General features: G+C 39.2%; 1 protein-coding gene across 1 annotated transcript in view; it reads right to left on the bottom strand.

Annotated features, from left to right (window-relative positions):
* Nucleotides 1-380: 380 nt before the first annotated feature.
* NCEH1 (neutral cholesterol ester hydrolase 1) overlaps nucleotides 381-20,068 on the bottom strand; it is a 54,836-nt gene continuing 35,148 nt past the window's right edge. The window contains exons 2-5 of the mRNA XM_010947781.3: nucleotides 17,176-17,404; nucleotides 15,215-15,284; nucleotides 6,084-6,255; nucleotides 381-3,981 (exon numbers count right to left, since the gene is read on the bottom strand). Of these exons, the coding sequence (XP_010946083.1) occupies nucleotides 3,364-3,981; nucleotides 6,084-6,255; nucleotides 15,215-15,284; nucleotides 17,176-17,404 (1,089 nt within the window). The 3' untranslated portion in view covers nucleotides 381-3,363. The remainder of the gene's footprint in view (nucleotides 3,982-6,083; nucleotides 6,256-15,214; nucleotides 15,285-17,175; nucleotides 17,405-20,068) is intronic.

The raw sequence follows: 20,068 nt of genomic DNA, 5'->3' as shown, positions 1-20,068 counted from the left end.
CCTTCAGTGATAGCAATACTTCTTTGGCTGGACTAGTTCAAATCCAAATTTATATGCACTGTGATCATCTCTTCCTAATATGTGTATTGAAAGTCCCCAGATCGTCTCAGGGCCTGCCTGTTTTTTTTGTTTTGTTTTGTTTTTTTAACATTCTACCCAGTCCAGGGCAGGTTGCCAAAATGAGCAGCACATACTGTACCCAGACATGAAATGAATGTCATCAAGAAGGCCCCTGAGCCACTTCTCAGTGATTGAAAGGCAGTTGGAAGACTCTGGGGGGCAGAAGATTTGGGGGCAACTGTGGCCAGGGATCTGGGACATGGAGAGACAGAGAGAGATGGGAATCAGAAAATGAGACGAAAGGAAGTAAAAGAGGCACATTCCCCGATGGAGTCATTTTATTTACAAACATGAATCAAAACAGACTGATACTTTCCTACCTCCAACTGGATTTTCATCTTATAAAATAGACTGGCTACCGAAATCCTTCATAAAACCTGCCTTCCCCTTTGCAGTGGGAAATAAGCAAAAAGTCAAAGGTTAAAAGGTCATGCATAAGATATTATACCCATTAAGATAATTATACAATAGTCTTAACTGTTTCACAAATCAATGATAAAACACTGATTTACACTCCACTATATTTTGCACTTCAAGATTTTTCTTCATATATTTATGTTCATATTTCACAAACAATATTACAAAAAGACCATCCACTTTTTCTTAAAATAGGAAAACAAAACAAAGGCATAACATTAAGAAAAGAAATCAGTCTGCAGAGCATACACTTTTTTTTATAAGAACAAAAATTAAGAGAAAACCAAAATATCTTCAACATACACTCTGTAGGTTCCCAAAGGAGTTCCTAGCATTCTGATTTTTGGTTGGTTTCACCAGCCTTGTATCTAGTGGGTTTTGCATATCATAATTCCCAATTGTTATTATTCCAAGGAAAATTTCAAGGAAGACCTTCAACCAAGGCCTGAGGTGGGACAAAGTGCATATCTTTATCATACACATAAAAGCTTTAATGAAACTCAGGCACTTCGTCAGAAACAGTGCTTGGCCCCTTTCTTCTTCCACTCCCTTTCACCCGAGAGAGTCCTCCAGATTCTAGAGTCACTCATTGTCTGTAATTACTATAAGGTTTGGGTCACAATTCTGGTGGGGAAAAAAATGCCATTTTAAGGAATTCTTTGCACGTATTATATTTTCTTTGCTTTCTTAGAGGTAGATAACCTCAAAATAAGGTCCAAACATTGGTTCCTACAAATGGTATCAGAAAGAATACTATTAAGTAAGGAGGGTAGCTGTCAGAATAAGAACTAAAATTCCAGTTTTTTAGAAAAAAAATTTATCTTGCATCTGTCTGTATATATGGAATAAGGACCTATTAAAAAAACACTGCTGAAGAAGAGGCCAATACAATTTGCCAGTCTGACAAAATGGCTGGAAATTTATAATTGCAAGAGACCTCAAAGATGAAGTAATTCAATTCTCTGATTTTAGAGGAAAGGGAAAAGAGGCTTGGAGATGGTGACTTTCCTGAGTACCTTAGCATGTTAATTTGCATGATTATTTTTATACACACACAGACACACACTTACACTCACTGTCGCATTTACTTCGGTTTTGTACATAAAATGCTCCTGGCCTATACGATAAATAAAAAATAAATATGCAGATTTTCATTTGTTATTTCATCCCCATAAGTGGCAAATACTCATCTTTCAAATGAGCGGAAAGGTTCTACTTTCCCTCCACTGATGAATTTATCCTATCATGACATGGCTGTTCGCCTGCTCTCTGTGGTCCCTGAAAGCAGCATGGATTGGGACAGTAGGAAGTGCAGGAAGGAGGGCAAAGGTGCTTGACTCAAATCAGAATTGGAGTTTCTTGCTCTGCCAAAGATGTTCCCACTGGCAGTGAAGGCTTCCCATGAAATTAAGCTTGATCTATGGTAACTTTAGACCTAGCTGGAAGGAGATAATGAAGGTGTCACCCAGAAGGGTATAAAGTAGTTCCGCCAACCACAGAGAGCAGAAGTGACCAGTGTGTGTTTTGTCTAAGCTACTGAACTATAAGCTGAGATGACTTTACTAGATGTAGTCAGAGTTTCTAATTATTTTAATTTGTATATGCATATAAACATCAAAATATTTAGGCTTTATGTATATTAATATTAATAGCTATTTTACCTCTTTCCATAAAATTACATGTGGATATAATTCTAAAGTAGTTTTTTATAACCTAAGCTAGTTTTTAAAAAATATCATTATTTTTAATATTCATTACTGACTTTATATTCTGAAAAAAAATCTTGTCTAGCTATATATATATTAACTTTAAATAACTTAAAAAATAAACAATACATTATATATAAAATAGCCCCATTTTAAAGCCATGTAAGTGAAAAAGTTGAGTTTTCAAGAATAAACTAGATCCTCTAAAGGTATTTTTTTCATAATTTTAATATTAAGCATATCGTCTTTTCTGGCTATGCCAAATATATACACACCACTCTTGGTAATTTATGTCAGAAGTACTCATTATGAAAAAATGGGTTGGTTCATTTCTCTGTTTTCACTTGTTCTGCAATGGAAAATTTATTCTAAATCTAAATAAATTTGCTCCCAAAAGATCTCCCCAAAGGAGACGGCATAACCAAAAAACGTAATGATACACAAGATACCCAGTGCATGCAACCTCGTAGTTTCTAATAGTGGTAGAAAGTAACCTTCAAGATTATCATAATCCATTTGGACTTACAGACAGCTATCACACAAAATTAACACACTAAAGGAAGAAAGTCATTTGAGAAACTTATCCTTGCTAGAATACCTTCGCCAAAATTCCCATAGGAAATAAAGCCATGCAGCCATAAAGAACAGAGGGCACTTGGTACCCAGCACTGACCTTAAAGTGCACACATTTAGCACTGCTCTGAACTCAAAGTAAACTCTAACAAGTTGAAGAGCTCACAATTTCTTTACTCATTAAAGGGCACGCTATCATCCACAGCTGGAAGAATTTCTTCTAAAAAGAACGTCTTGATGGAGGCAAGACCAGAGCTATTTCCAGCGCCTAGCTCTGCTTTCTGCTGCTGTGAGTTATTAGCAGTAGTTTGGCTAAAACAATAAGAACAGAGAGACTGGCCCACTTAGAGAACTAGATTCAGATGTTTTTGCACTTATGTTAGTCAGAATTATGTTTAAAAATTAAGTGAACATAAAGTCTGCAGGAAATAGAGATTCTGTAACTCACAAGTAACAAGGGGAAATCAGTCGACTAAAAAGTGAATGTCTTTCCAAAGCCAGTGCAAGAGATAAAGAGGGGCTCAAGCCTTTTGGAAATTTGACTCTTTTACAGGTTTTGATCCAGCCACTTGATGTAACTATTCCTAGTCCGAATTCCCACTGAGAAGTTGGTGGGCCAGCTGGTGAAAATCATGCACCCATGGAAGCCATCCTCAAAGTGATCAAGGGTCACCTCCACACCTGCGCTCTCCAAACGCTTGGCATACATGATTCCATCATCTCTTAGGACATCATGCTCACAGGTCAGAATATAGGTCTTTGGGAGGTGCTGTAGGACTTCCTGTTCTGCGATGAGTGGGGCCGAACGGGCATCCAGCAGCTGAGGGATCTCCTGGACAATCCTGGCGTTGCCGGTGGTCTGCACTACAGGCTTGTAGTTCTTTGTGATGGAAGCAGGCAAGAGAGATGTCCAGTTTAGACGGGCCCTGAGGGCAGCAGCCTCTTCCACATCAAGTGAAGTGTGATTGTTAACTATCATTGCCTGGACAAAATCATAGTTGCCCTTGAAGTAGTCCACCCAGTACTTGACCATGACATAGCGGGGTAGGATTGGGGTGTTCATGTTTTGCTGATAAGAGGGTGTGTTAAAATCTAGTGCTTGAAGAACTGGGTAAATTAAAGCTTGCACTTTGAGCTTGTTTTTTAGGTGGTCATCTTGATTAAACTGAGGAAGAAAAGCAGACATATTATTTCATTTTGAATGGCTCCTTTCACAGAAACCATATCTTATAAAGTAGTCTAATGCTTTACTTGGAATCAAAGAGGCACTTAAGGGTTACATTTTTAACAGGCATGGTATTAAGTAATGTAGTTTAAGAAAATAAGTCCCCATTGCCACCACCACTACCACCCTTCAAGTTGCTGGGTATTTTCTAAGAAAGGTGTGATGTTTGTGACTCATTGTTTTGAGTGAACACTTTATTTTTTTAATAACAATTTTTATTATCTTCAACATGCCACCAGACCATTCTTGGGCTATATATACTTTTTGATACCATTTTCCTTTTTAAGGGAGACACTGGGAATTGAACCCAGGACCTGCTATATGCTAAGCATGTGCTCTACCACTGAGCTATTTCCCCACCCTTTTGAGTCAACACTTTAAAGGCACATGATCTCTTAGGTCTTTAAAACCCCATCAGCACTTTACTTGTATCTATCCTTTAGCATAATACACAGATCTTGTTGGGTATTATGGACGGATAATGTGTGAACCTTATTTAGTTTTGTATTCCCTAGCACAAAAGGGCAATGGCTAACTAGGGAGAAAAAACTAGTCTGATTCTTCCAGAGGAGAGGAGTAGGAAAAGCTAAATGAACAGATGATGGGACTCCACAGTGTTTTAATAGGACCTCAGGGTATCTCCTCAGATGCACCTTTGGTCCTCATGGTTGGTGAGAGAGTGGGAATTTAAATAGCGCTAGCACTGCACGCTCCATTCTATTTAATGAGCGTGTGCCCAAGAGTGAACTTGAGATGGGAATCAGAATGAATCTCCTGCCTCAGCAGACCTCGATTCTCCTAGGCCTCCCCAAAATGCAAATATATTGCCTTATTTTGTAATTCTGGTGTCTAAAATGATACATTTTTCATGTAACATTTAAAAGGCAGCTTACTAGGTCACTGTGTTTCATAGGCAACTAAACAATCTTCAAGGTAACTTTAGCTGTATAATTTTTTGTTTCACACTGGACTTTAGAACCCCATCCCCAAGGAAATTATAACTGCTCTGTAAAAGCAAGAGGAAATGATCAGTTAATAGTACTATTAATGTGTGTCAAGAACTGTATATATATCATCTCACTAAGTCCTGGCAAGAGACCTGCAATCAGATGGCATGATCATCATTTTTCTGAGGCTCAGAGAGGTTAGTGGACTTGCCAGCGCCCCACAGCTCTCAAAGGGGAGCTCTATCCCAGTTCTGTCTGCTGTAAAAGCCCATGATGCTCACCCCACGGCACCAGGACTTCCTTCTTACAGCACTGGACACGTGGATAGCAAACCCACCAGTGCCACGCAGAGAACCAAGTTCTTTAATTACAGCAAAAGAGAAGAAATCAAGGCACACCACAAATGAAAAGGCAGACACTATTTGAGAATATGCCAAAAGAAATTTGGAGGTAAGAAGACCAAGATGCTATTCTTAAAGTATTTAATCCATAAAAGGAAGAAAACGTATTTATCTTTGAGTTTACGCAGCTGCCAAAAATTTGGGCTGCTATGAAAGCTAGACAGAGTTTTCAAAGAATTTAATCAGGTAAAGTTCAGATTAACTTGTATTATAACATTTAAAGTGGCTGAACCATCTGACTTTTTCTTTTATATTAAAAAAAAACCTTTGGGAAACGCTTTTACATTTTTAAAATTTGGGTCAAAGTTTAAGGAAACAATCTTAGCAACTGGAATTTAAGCAAAAATGTCCTGTTTAGCAAGTCCAACGTGGAAAAGGAGCGGAGGGTACTCACCTCCCACACACATCCCTGGGGAGTGAGGGAGCCCTCTAAAATGCTGGTCCTCCTCTCACATAAGTGTAGTCATGGCCTTGTAGTCAAGCACTTAGGGATGACACTTCTTTCAATAACCCCTCTTCCTACTTCAGAAGGATCTCTGAGAGCTTTCCAAGTGCAGTCTTCTGAATAACTTGGTCCCCGAGTGACCAGCCCACCCATCTAGAACTTTGCCATGCCTAGTGGACAGTGTGCTGGTCTGCTGAACATTATCACCCGCCTTCCTTCCTCCAACAACACCTCAGGGCAGTCTGTTACCTGTTGGCCCAGGGCAGCGGCCAAATTCCCACCAGCACTGTCACCAGAAATGCCAATTCTGCCCGGGTCAACTGAATATTTGTGTAAGACTTCCGGCTGCAGGAAATACTTTGTGGCACGTACAACATCATGAATCTGCGCAGGAAAATAAACCGTTGGAACCAGCCTGTATCTGTGAAGACAGAAAATTGTATTCATTTAAGGACTCCACCAACTCTTCACAGACCATTGAAAGTTTAAAGGAAAACTGGTTCTTTTGAAGCCAGAAATAAACAGATAAGAAATAAAATAATAAATGTAAAAATAAGCACTTCATTTTCTTGCAACTCAAATACTTAGTTTAAAAATGTAATGACTTGGTAATGGTAATTTTTACTATCAGCCATCAAACCAAACAAAAAAGTAAAATCAAACACCTGCAACCACCACCAATGCATAAGCTTTGAAGTAAAAGGCAGATGTTGATTATTAAAATATAGATAGAATCACAATAGATTCTGGAGTTTTATTTCTGGGAGTCAGTGTTCCATGCACAACACCTCTGGGTTAGAAGGTGACTCAGCAGCAATGACCACTTCATCGGTCCCAAGTTTAATGAGTCCGTATGGCATTCTGCATGATTTACTTGATAAATATAGTAAAACTGTACTCCACTGAAGAGGTCATGCCAGCCTGACAGTAAACTCAAGCAATGCATTTGCTCCCTGGAAGGCTGGAGCGGAAAGGTCAGTTGTCAACCAGCAAAAGGGAAGCCAAGTCCCCAGATGGCCCAGGGCAGGCCCTCTGGGGCTTCTCCTACCGCCCCACTTTGCAGGATCAGAGTCCCTTTGGGATCCTACTCTGTACACTTAGTAGGATTCATATTCTCTTAAGAGCCCCCAAAACCCTGGTTTTGTCAAATGCCCCACCTATAATATCATCTTACAGATCCACATTGGTAGTCTCAGCTTAGAGAGCCCTCTCAGTCTCTACCCTCCCTCCTTGCTATTATTACTTCTCACTCACCCTTCAACCATTCCTTGAGGGCTTGCTCCTTCAGGCAGCCTTTCCTTGACTATCACTCTGCTTGCCTCTGGGGCTGAGCTGGCTACCATCCCTTGATACTTCTATGTACTGGGGTATACTGTGGTTCATATTGCCTCATATTAACATGATTTCTTTATGCATTTCCTCTAAAGAGTGTGTTCTCTGATATCAAGGACTGTGTTTCCAGTGTGTATCTATAAGTGTGCTGGGCACATAATCATCCATCTAGTAAAGCTTTTCTGAGTTATTAACATACCTTCATTTTGCAAAGGAGGAAACTGAGGCATAGAAAAGTTACCTGATTTATAAAACAAATCAAATACATATCAAAACAAGATAGGAAAGAAACTAATTACTTAATTAAAATCTAGTAACAGTCAGCTAATACCCTTTGGATTTCCAATTTGTAATTAGAAACTAGTTTTTTCCATACTACTCTATGTAGGGCTATTTATTTCCCCTATCTAAATTCTAGGTAGTTAAATATCTAGACATTCATGCAGACGCATCGACAAACATTTGTGAAATACTTTGATAAGTAGTGAATGTGGATCTGGTCATTCAGGAATTACTACATTTTAAAACACTAAATGCAATAAGAAATTCCTTTAGTGGTTGCCTTGTAACAGATAACATAAGTTTTCTGATTCCTTTTTTTAAGCTTTGACATCTGTGATAATCAATTAATCATCAGAAATATTTTCTTCTCCAGTTGATTTTCACTGTCTTAAAGCTGCTGGTACATTGTTCCATTTAATGGGTGAATGGAGTAGGAGTACATGATTTTGTCCACTAGGTGGAGTCATCTCATATGATTCTATTTACCCTCAGTTCTGGGATGAGGTCTGTTTTTAAATTTCAGTATTACCAAGCTAAATTCTTAATTCTTTAGAACAAATGCACTTCATGGCTCAAGGTGTGAAAACAAAGGCTGTTTTGTCTCAGAAGGATTCCAGATAGCATAACAGACGGCTTTCCTGCCGCAGGAGGTCAGAACAGTTTACTAGAATACACATGTGAATTAAATTTTCAGATGTTGTTTCACAAAAGGTCTTAATGACTTCAAATCAAGAGAAACTGGTAATCTAAAAAACATGCTACTGCCTCAATTGTATGAGTCAATTAATAACTGGCTCAGATAACAGAGTAAACATATTTAAAAACAAGTATGTTATGATGCAAGAGTCTTCCTGGCACCCTTAAAGATCTGTCTCCTAGCTCCCCTTCCCCTTATCCTTCTTCATTCTGGAAACATTCTCTAGTTTTATTCAATAAGAAGGGACATTATTTTCATGGACTGGAGAATGTAGCGAAACCAGATATTTCCAAGGTCACCTAGTTTAAGAAGAGCCTTCCACGTAACTTGAAACTGACCTGAGAAGTATAACCAAAGTTATGCAATATCTTTACAGATACAGAAAACTGAGGGTCAGGAGCAAATTTATGAGTGTCATAGCCAATAAAGCATGCATAAATACATTTATCTGCTGCTTTTGTTCAAAGCTGCGTCCCCTGCAAAGTACTGAAAGAGGATTCTGCCTTAAAAAAAAAAAAAATGTAGATCTTGAGTTAAAGCACCTGATGAATTTGTGGCAAATACAGCCTCAAATTGCCCAGCTCACTGCAGGATAGATGACTCTGCAATGTTGTTTTCTGCCTACCAATTACTGCACATGCCTCCTACTAAAGGAACAAAATTCAGTGTACACTCAGGAATGAGGTTTAATCAATTTAATAAATATGTATACTCTATAAAAATTATCTTTTTCTTGCTAGGTGAGGCAACTTGCCAGGTGCTTTACAGATGTTTCACTCAAATCTCAGAGCAAAGCTGTGGGTTTAAGGATGAGAACATGAGGCTCGAGTCTACAACAGCTGGTAAGTGGCAAGGCTGGGATCTGAATTCACAACTGACTTCATAATCCACGTGCCTGCCCCCTTTTAAAATATTCTCATTCTTCAAAACCCAGAGCCTTTAAATGTGTGCGTGTTCTCATTACCTCACCAAAGCAGTAAATTCTCAAAACTGTAGATGTCTGACATCCCAGAACTTCTCTCATGACTTCTATGTTTTTGCAATATTCTCAAAACAAACCACTGAGCACAGTTCTTGGCACATGGTATATCTTTAATAAGATATTTTTCTTCATTACCAACAAAATTTTAAGGATTTACTTTATACTTTTTACTCATAAAATACATGACATGTAGCACTATTATGGTGGGAAAACTAATAAACCATATGCCTTTCAAAACATTAAAAAAAGAAATTGTTCCTAACTCATCTACTCTTTGGGCACATCTCCAAGGACTGCTTGTATTCTCTGTGTAGCTCAGAGCTTCTCAACTCTGTGTGCAGCTTAGGATAATCTTGGGAGCTTTACAAAAAACACTGAGGTTTGACTCCCTCCACAAAACATTCCAATTTATATGATCCAAGGTGGGGCCCAGCACAGCTATCTTTGAAGAAAAGTTCCCCCGAGTAATTCTCATGTGCAGCCATGGCTCAGAAATATCACTGCATCCAGCCATACTGTCACTCTTCCTTTAACACTTCTCCCCATTCCCATTGCCAGTGCATCCGGCCTTCTCTCCATCCCTCATGCCCTTCCCCCAGCAACTCCTCATCAAATGTTCCCATCCTTTTAAGTCTCATCTCAAATGCCAGCTCTTCTATGAAAACGTCTAAGAACCCAGCCAAAAGTAACTCTCCTTTCTTGGAGCCCTCAAAGTCTTTCTTACAATCAGTCATAACAGACATGTCAGCTTCCTCTGAGAGTAGATGGGAAGTCAGAATCACACACTGAAGAGTTCAGTGTGTACCCACCTGACATAAGCAGTGCCACTGCCATGTCTGTTACTTTATCGCCCACTTATCACTGACCAGGGAGATGGCGCAGTGCTCAGAAAGACTGACAAGTTTCTCCTTAAGTCAAAGGCAATACACAAGCCCAGAGTTGAAGGGAAATGTGCGTTGCTTCAAGACTATGGAAATTGAAGCCCTGAATGACACTAATGTTCTAAGAGCACTGTAAAATGCATTCTCCCTCAAAATAACCTAACCTGAAAACGCTGTGACAGTCCTCTGCAGTGGGCAAGGACACTGAGTTCTCTTCATGTAGTGCCAATTAGGTGAAAGGTACATGTGATATTCTGGAATAAAATTATACTCCTATTTGATTGAGGAGAGACAAAACCGCATTCTGTTTTTGCCCTCCTCCCCCTCCCTTTCTCATTATCTCCCAAGAAGAGCTAGGTAGATTCATTCTTGAGAACACAAAAAGGTTAATATTCTCCTCAGTCATAAAGAACCCATATATTCAGTAGGAGTTATCTGAAACAAATCAACAATTACATTCATATTGTGCTGTTTGAGGGAGACAACGCCAGAGGAAGAATTTATTTCTCTAACAGGTAGAAGCTTCCTTTCCATTAAAAGAACATAAAATAAAATTGCACAGAAGTGGAAGGATTGTGAATGCATAATTGTTTCTCTTTCAGTTTGCACAATGAGGTTTGTGGATAAAGGCTGAAGAAGGGTCTGCCTTTCTGTTTCTACTCTCAAAATTGGCCCTCGAGATTTACCAGTCATTCAGCAAGGAAGAGCAGAGCTTAGCAAAGACTTAGCTGATTGGATAATAAGTACAGTCAAAAGAACTGACAGACATCAGGATGCATCACCAAAATCCTAGCAGAGACTGAGCCTAGAAGTGAGGTCCATTTAAACGAGGTGATTCTCTGACTCTGTTTACACCTTAATGAAAAAGAATATGAAAATGAATATATGTGTACATATACATGAATGGGACATTATGCTGTACATCAGAAATTGACACACTGTAACTGACTATACTTTAGTTGATTAAAAAAAAAAAAAAAAAAAAAGACCGCCTGAGATGTCTCCATGTACACAGCAGGCAGCTCCTCAGGCCTCCATCCATTCAAATGCAAACCTAGCCTTTCACCTCAAGGGGGAACACAGAGCCAGGGCATTCCCTCAGGTGGCTGCAGAAGCTGAATCCCTCTGACCTCCTTTCTCTGTGTGACTCAGAAGCCAAACATAGCTCCATAGGGCTCAGGTGTGGGTGGAACTAGGCTGACCATCCTCACTGTGGTTTGCAGCACAGGCTTTCTGCCGAGCTCCAATTCCACCCCCACCCTTGCTTCCACCCCCGAAATTCTAGAAGACCTAAACCACAAGAGAGAAACCAGTAGATTTTTTATGTTAGTAGAAAACAGAGCCAAGGAGACATTAGCTTAGTCTAAAAAGGAGGAATTCATTGGTTAATGATCATGAAGGAACTGAAACAACCTACTTCTTACAAGAAGCCACAATATTATCTTTTTGTAGCATTAAATTATTTGTGATGCTGGCCTTTAGAGTCACTAATAAGGTGACCTGGACTGAGTAAAAGGAAAGTTTTGGACAAATCTTCCCTTTCTTGGAGGGGAACCCTTAGGAATTGGTCTGCCCACCTTCTAGGGTTGCTCAGGTGGGGTTGATGCGTGAGGATTTCTCCACCCAGTACTTGGAGGAAGAGTAGAGAAGGAGCAGAGGGAAAGTCACAGGTAGGTCACCCTCGCTCCGTGTTTTTCAGGGTATCTTGTTTGAACAACTATTTATCGACGTGTTTGAACACTTTGCTTCCTAGAAGCTCTGTGATTTTGTCAGCTTGCTCTCCTCTAATTTTATGGATGAACAAGACAGAGGCATAAAAGCCCCACCGCTTATATCTCTGTTGGCAGCAGACTAGGATACGTGATTCAACTCCTCTTCTGTCTACGTGAGCAATGTTCTTTAGAGCTCTGTGCGTAATGCCACCTGTTTGACATTTGGTGGAAGGAACAGGTCTCCATCTACACAAAACGGAGAGTTTACAAGTGTAGTAAAGGCTTAATTAAAAGCAAAACACAACTTGAAATCATTTTTCACAACCAAAAAAAGCAATGTAAATGCCTTGTAGAATTTAATAACATCCAACATGCCTACTTTATTATCATGCATTTTATCTTCTTGTAATTGAAATATAAATATAACATTATATTAGTTTCAGGTGCAGAACATAGTGATTCAACATGTATATACATTATGAAACGACTGCCACAATAAGTCTAGTTACCACCTGTCACTATACACAGTTAATACAATACTATTGACTATATTCACCATGCTGTACATTAGCATTTTATCTTCTAAAAAGATAAATTAGATCTTCCTTTTCCCTATTGTCTTATGGTTTCAGTATTGTGTTTTATTATATAAACTACAGGTAAAAAGGTATCACGTTATAGCTAAACTGCACTGAACTTTATGAAAATAAGCTTATGAATATATACTTCCCATATTATGTAAATGAGGATATATACAAGTATCCTGGATAAGATGATTGCTTTCATTTATTTAACAAATACTTATTGTGCAATTAATATGTAAAAACAGCAAAGTGTGTAGAAGCTACTGAAGTTATAACCTATTTTTATAGCTTGAGATCTTTGTCTACCTTGGTCGCTGGGTCTCTCCCCAGAGCCTCGAGCCAACACCAGTGACATGAACTCAACTCCTCGTGTTCCTTTATGTGAAGTGATTCCATCAACAGGGCTCCCCCGACCCTGGCCTACCAGCTTTCTCAGATTATATATAACCTTCTGCAAGGCCACATGAAGCAAAGCCGTGACATCACTACCCACTTCTGTTAGCCTGGAGGATAAGGAGCCGCTGTCCCCAGACAGCCTCCCTGCTAGAAGGAATTCCAGGAGAATCAAGGGTCCATCATCCTCCTGAAGGTTCTCAGGATCATCCATCCTTATTTCTTGTCTTCCTTAGTCATCACCAGAAGTGTTAAGTCTCTCCCTCTGTCTCCTCTCACATTTCATTTCCTTAATGCTCTCCACCTTCTCCCTTCCTCCCAAGCCCTCTCATTACGCCACTTTGCACTTCCACGACCAACTCACTCTGTCTAACTAGGTTCTGCTCATCCTCAGGAATTTGAGTCAAACCTCAATTTTGACCCTTCAAACTAGGTAAAATCTTACCTGTTAGATGCCCCCATCACTACCTCGCTGTCTTCTTCACATCACTTATCATACTTAACATTACTTGTTCAAGATTTGCTTTCTCACCTAGATTGTAAAGTCCATGAAGGCAGAAATTATGTCTATCTTACTCAAACTGTTGTGCCACCAGAGTTTAACACAGTAGCTGGCACATAACAGGAATATAATAGGTATTTATGAAATAAAAGAAAGAAGAAAGAAGTGAGTCATGAGAAAAAATATGGTCCTACATTAGACCTTTGAGCATACTTTCCAAGGGAAACATCATGATCACATGATACTGGCTATTCTTCAAGTAGAGGATAAGTTATATGGCTCTTTGTGGGGTGGCTAGCCTGGGTGGGTCCTAGTCACCTCAGCTCATTGTTTCTGCAGAGTGAGCTGTGAGTTCCAAACATACATTGATAAATAGATGTATAAGTTTTCTATTCTATGGGATAGAGCACTAACCCTCCAGACATGTCTAGTGCTTTAGAGTATCTGAAGCCCCTTAATCTCCTTTTTTTTCTATTGAAGTATAGTTAGTTTACAATGTTGTATTAATTTCTTGGTGATTTATTGTAAAAGGATACAACTCAGGAACAGCCAGATGGAAGAGATGCATAAGGCAAGGTATGTGGAAGGGGCACAGAACTTCCATGCCCTCTCCAGGTGTGCCACCCTCCCCAAATTTACATGTGTTCACCAAAGGAAAGCTCTCTGATCCCTGTCCTTGGGGTTTTTATGGAGGCTTTATTACGTAATCACAATTAAGGGGCGAGGCTCAGTGGTAGAGTGTGTACATAGCATGCACGAGGCCCTGGGTTCAATCCCTAGTACTTTCAGTAAATAAATAAATAAATAAATAAACCTAATTACCTCCCCCCTTTAAAAAACAAACAAACATAATCATAATTGATTAAAATTATTGGCCATTGGTGACTGATTCAACCACCAGCCCCTCTCCCCTCCCTGGAGGTCAGGGGGTGGGAAAGTTCCAACCCTCTAACCACATGGTTGGTTCTCCTGGTAACCAGCCCCCATGCTTAGGTGCTTCCAAAAGTCACCTCACTCATATAACAAAAGGCACTTTAACACTCTGAAAACTTAGGAAATTTCAAGGATTTGGGAAGCTGTGATCCAGGAACTTTGGACAAAGATCAAATATATATGAAAAATATATTTTGGTCATCTGAATGACTAAATATATATTTCTTACAAACCACAATATCACAAATGTCCACTATTTGCCAGGGACATTTCTAACACTAAGGACCAGCAATGAACAAAACAGACAAAATTCCCTAAAATCTCTGCCTTCATGGAACTTACATTGTCTATTTCTACCCAGTACGATATAATAAGTTAAATATATGGTTTGTCAGATGTTGATAATTTTGGGGGAAAAACAGCAGGAAAAAAGTGGACTGCAGTTTTAAATAGGGGTGTCAAGGAAGGCCTTGCTGAAAGAATGCCATCTGAGCAAAGATAGGAAGGAAAAGAGACAATGCACACGATGGCACCTGCACAGTGCCTGCCACAGGGCAGGTACCACGACTTTCGTATTACTGCCATCACTGCAATTGTCATAATCATTATTCACATTCTTCTTAGAATACTAACACTAATAGTGGTAATAGTAGCTGCATCAACTAAGGTTTACTGAACACGTTACTATTTACAAGGTCAAAGTTACAGAACCTGATTTCAGGAGAACAACTTTTCCAACGCTTGGTTATAGGAAAGATTCTCTTAAAATGCTGATTGGTTTTTAGGTCTAAAAAGGCAGTAATCAAACCATATAATGTAGATAACTGGTTGTATGTTTCTCTCAATTTTAGTTAATTCCTTTTCTATAAGTTTGCAAGACTGAAATAAAAAGAATTTGAGGCATTATAAAGCTAGTTCAAAAAATTCTAAATTGTATCGGAAATCACTTTCTGTGAACTTGGGAACATTCATCACTTCACCTTTCTGGACTTTTATTTTACACTCTATCAATTATAAACTAAAGTAACTAAACAGTAATCTAGGATCCCTTAAATTTTTCTCTGTGACTATTAGTTACTTACTCAATGGAGACAATGACAGCATTCAATTCCTCAGCCATTGCTGTACACAGTTCATCATAATACCTGATTTCTAAAAGAGACAAAGGAGCAATCACTCACTATAAAGCAGTTCATTTAATACTGTCCGTTCTTAAACTCTGCTAATTGTGGATTGTTTTTAGACTTGGATTTAAGTTATTAATAATAAAAAGCAAATATGAACATACATTTCATTAACAGAGTTACATGTACAAAAGCAAAAACATAAATCTGGCTTCTGATAAAACGCAATTATTATAATAGAACAGGAAATCCATTTTAGATTAGCTTGGAATGTGTTTTCAACTAACTAAACATTTATTTCATAATGGACTATATGAAATGCATCAAATTAATTCTGATTTTGTGGTTCTTCAAATGTATGCCTTTCCAAAGATCATAGCAAATAAGCAGATTCCTCCTTAGAACCAAAAATTTCTTCTCTTTTAACACGCTTATTTGCTGTAATTCAGAAAAGTTACCAATTTGAAGAATACGGTATTCTGTTGATTAAAACCAACACATAACAAACTAGAAGTTTAGGAAGCCTTAGCATTTCTTAGAAAGAGAATCAAAAGATTTGAAGTGACAAAAGCAATTTTATATGTAAAAATTTAATCACTTAGCTGTTCTTTCAATAAATTAAGAGCTGCACTATGTCAACAGAAAGCCAAATATTATCTTATTTATAGGCTTTCCAAGGAAGCCTTAGACCCAGAAGCACAATAACTATATAACCACCTGCATACATCCCCCAGCTTGAGCTCTCCCTCTGGCAGAAGTGATCAGTCAAAATTATGTGAAAAAGTCCAGGTTGACTTATAATCCATACCATTCCTGGCACTTATACTTCCTGGCCTCCGATGTAACATCTCACCTGGCAAGTGCCCAATGCTACAGATGCAATGTTTTCTAGGGAAGAGACTCTGTCTTACTCTTTTTTGTATCCCTATCACCTGGCTCACATTAGGGTGACCAAAGGTCCAGGTATGCACAAACTGTTTGAGGTTTTCTACTGAAAGTCCCGCACCCCAAGAAACCCCTCAGTCCTGGGCAAACCTACATATTCAGCAAACATCTGTTGGAAATGTGAACAAATCAATGAATAAAAGAATAAATGATGCCTATGGAGTTAAATGAAATGAGATTACTAGAAAAAGTTATACTTTTGGCCTTTGCTGCATTAAAAAAAAAGTTATTTAAAAAAAAAGACAAATCAGAACAAGTTGTCGTTGCCTGAAACTTAAAGGATGACAAAAGCTCTGGGTTGAAGATGAGAAAGCAACTCCATAATAATTATGAGCAGAGATAAGGCCCTTACTTTCTCCTTAGTATGTTTTTGACTGGGCTGCTCCATGTGGCTGCCTGACATTTTTAATGTGTTCTGCTCATGAAAGTTATCCAATGCTGAAGAGAATATTCTTGAACTTTGCAGGATCATTTCCTTTTAACAGCAGCATACATTTTATATTTTTATCTTTGGTTTAATAAGCAGATGAAATGCTAATGAGTTTATGTGTGTATTCAGAAACACTCATTCTATTTCATAGAAAGATGTCTTCCAAACACAAGTTGGCATAGGGCTACAGATAATTCCCTTCTATTCTGGCCCAATGAAACTTCACCTTCTTTTGGTGCAGAAAGTAACTTCAGTACTTTATAATACATTATTCTATGATTTAGGTCACAGGAAATATTTTCAAAACAGTCTGCCTGAATTAACAAATGGGCAAAAACCTTTATGAAGGGTGACCATATAATTAATCATCCAAAACAGGACTCTTTCAAGAATGGAACTGGTGGACAATAGGGGTAAATGGGACTGCCCAGGGACAGTCAAATGGATGCCCCCTTCTCTTTTCCCAGTAAGAAAGCCAACTCAGTCACATATCTCTGCCAGGACAGCCACAACCACAAATAACCTGAAGGTGACCGGGACATACTTGCGCTTGCCAGGGCCCAGCCTCCTCCGTGGATGTAAACAACGCTGCGTTTCAGCGGCTCTTCTGGCTTTGGAGGGCCTTCAAACACTCTGACTTCCACGCCATCAAAGTCAGTGTCGGTCACCTTCACTTGAGTAGATGACCATGCACTTTTCTTGCCGAAAGAAACGATGATAAAGTTCAGTGCGAGCAGATGATGGCTGAGGCCCAGGTAGTGTATCAGGTTACTCTGCAGGATGAGGGGGAGTAACAGGGAGAGCTCGTGTCAGCTTTATCACACCAGAGCCACACGCACCAACTCTTCAGAAGTATTTGAATTCTGACAAGACAATTGCCGCTGCCCTTAGGACTCACTGGCCACTTTTAATATAATAACAAATCGTATCTACCTTTCATTTTTTAGAGCTTTACCTACATGAGATCTCCTTTGATCTTCAGATCAGCCCTGAGAGGGAAACGGGACAGGCATCCCCAGTCTCATTTTATCGGTAAGGCTCAGAAATTAGCTGAACTGGCCCATTTAGCTGGATAAATGGCAGCCCTTCAACTTAAACCCAAGAATCGTGAATTCCAGGACTCAGTCCCTTTTTCCCCCTATATCAGTATATCACAGTTCCACTAACATACAAGGAGCGGAGGAAGAATACTTTATTTAAATGCAAATAAAAGAGGGGAAAGTTTTATATTTATTAAAGTATTTTAAAAGTGTTCTTAAGCATATATATTTAAGTGTGTCTGACTGTTTTGAGACTAGGAGAAAGGAATGAATGTGTGAGAAGGAAGGAAGTGAGTCCATGGTGGCCCAGCACATAGAAGGAGACCAGACACAACCAGCTTTGTAGAGATGTGCACAGAACATGCAGCCTGGTCGTCTCTTCCCATTTGAACCCCAAGGGCATCAAACTCTGCATTAAGTGTTCACGGGAAATTATCTGGTTGGAGAAGGAGCATGGGGTCATCCACCCAGCAAAGACCCCGCAGAGTGTATTCCCTCTTTCCACTTCTTATACAAGCTCTTCCTATGGAGTACACCAATAAAACTGACCTCCCTGCAAGACCTGATGGCCATGTTTCAAAGCCAGAGAGCTGGAAGCCATCTGGAACCAGTGACTTGTCAAGCTGGAGAGGCCCAGAAGTGTCACAGAGTGATCAGAAACTTTCCTGGCACAGGTGCATGAACTTATATACTTTATCTCCTAGTGGCTCTTAAACCTCCCAGGGGTAACAGCCAGAAAGCAATAGTACCTTTCTGCACAATATGAAGCAGAACACTGATGATTAACGAAATATTTAATGCCATCTCAAGATCAAGAAAACAGTGCTATTAGTAGAAATGAGAACTATGTGAAGTCTGCAATACACCATAATCCAGCTTCCCAGCCCACGCACACTGATACAGCTTGAAAAGGATACACATGTGCTGTGACACTGATCCCCTCAGTCCCTGGGGAGCCAAGTTCCTGCGCTGCTTACCCCAGTGTCCCATATAAACTATTATTATTGTATACAGATGCCCTGCTGTGAAAAGAGCTGGAAAGACTGCATTATTAGCCAGTGTTCAAGAAAAACAAGAACAAGAGGCAATTTATCTAACTATGAACAGTTATTCCAGTTATTCTATTAATATCCAGTATAAGCAGCAGCAAAGCAAGTGAACATTAATAAAATAGTTCAATTTCTACATGTGTCAATTGATCAATTTACTGAAAGAGTTAAAGCAACTGTTAATGTTTTTGATACAAATGAATGTTTGCGTGCACGTACATACCGAGCTGTCTAACCATGAGTTTAGGGGTTTAAAGGTCTTTGGCAAATTGGGAAAAGGCAATCATTTGAATTTCATGGTAACATGTTGGTCTAACTTGGGGAATATGGTGCTCTGCTAGGTATAGCTTAGAATCTCTGTCTTCACTAAGATTCGTAGAGTTCACACAACAACCCTGTCCATTAACAGAACACAAAGGATTCATTCCATTTCTCACAGGGCAAGCAGCTTGATAGACACAAAAAATAAAATATGAACAAAGAAATGGCAGGCTTGGCACTTTCTGGACTGCATTTTATTTTTGTTGAATGAAGACTTTATTGAATATTTAAGACAAATTATACCTGAGTTTCTTCAACTAAAGGAAAGCTGTGAAACAAGTGAGTTGTCTTTACAAGACAGATTAGGGAAGATTGTTCACTTTACCTAGACTCCACCTCTGGTTTCCTTTGTGTACTACCTGCTCTGGGTGCATGGAGACCTTCCTCATTTGCCCATACCTTTCCAGAAGCACCTCTGCTGCGTTAGCTTATGACCACTTGCAGAACTTCGGAATATCTGCATTGTTTACGATGCTGACAGGGTGGTGGCTGACTGAAGAGGGATACTTTGTTTATGAAGGAGAAAAAGATAAGCAGATGGGAGTAAGAAAGGCTGGATGGGTGGGAAAAGAATCCAGAAAGGTGCTAAAGTAAAACTGTGCTAATGTTTGAAACTGTATTGGTAAATCAGAGAATGAAAAATCATTATCCTACAGAAATATCAATTTTGTTTCAAAATCTGAAAAAGGAGAGAATCAAACAGTAATCTGCCATTAACCACTTTTATTATCACTTATTAATAATAGTTATTACTGCCCAAGTGCCTACAGCATGAGAGGAGGTTGTTGAATTCTGGCTTAAATTCTATTATTATCCTCCTTGTGAAGAGGAGAGAAGCTTAGAGACCAAGTAACCAGTATAGAAGCTGATCCTAAAACTATGAGGAAGCTACAGGACATAGAGAATTGTCCTAGAGATGTTGGCTGAGATCAGTGTGGGTCCAAATAGCTGCTCAGGGTCCAAGATAGCATGACGGTCACACATCTATGTGATGCCATGTTGCACAATAAAATTGCGAACGGTATTT

This window comes from Camelus bactrianus, chromosome 1 (assembly GCF_048773025.1).
Source record: "Camelus bactrianus isolate YW-2024 breed Bactrian camel chromosome 1, ASM4877302v1, whole genome shotgun sequence".
NCBI classification, from domain to species: Eukaryota; Metazoa; Chordata; class Mammalia; order Artiodactyla; family Camelidae; genus Camelus; species Camelus bactrianus.
The sequence above is the reverse complement of the archived record's forward strand: the minus strand, read 5'-3'. Positions and strand labels throughout refer to the sequence as shown.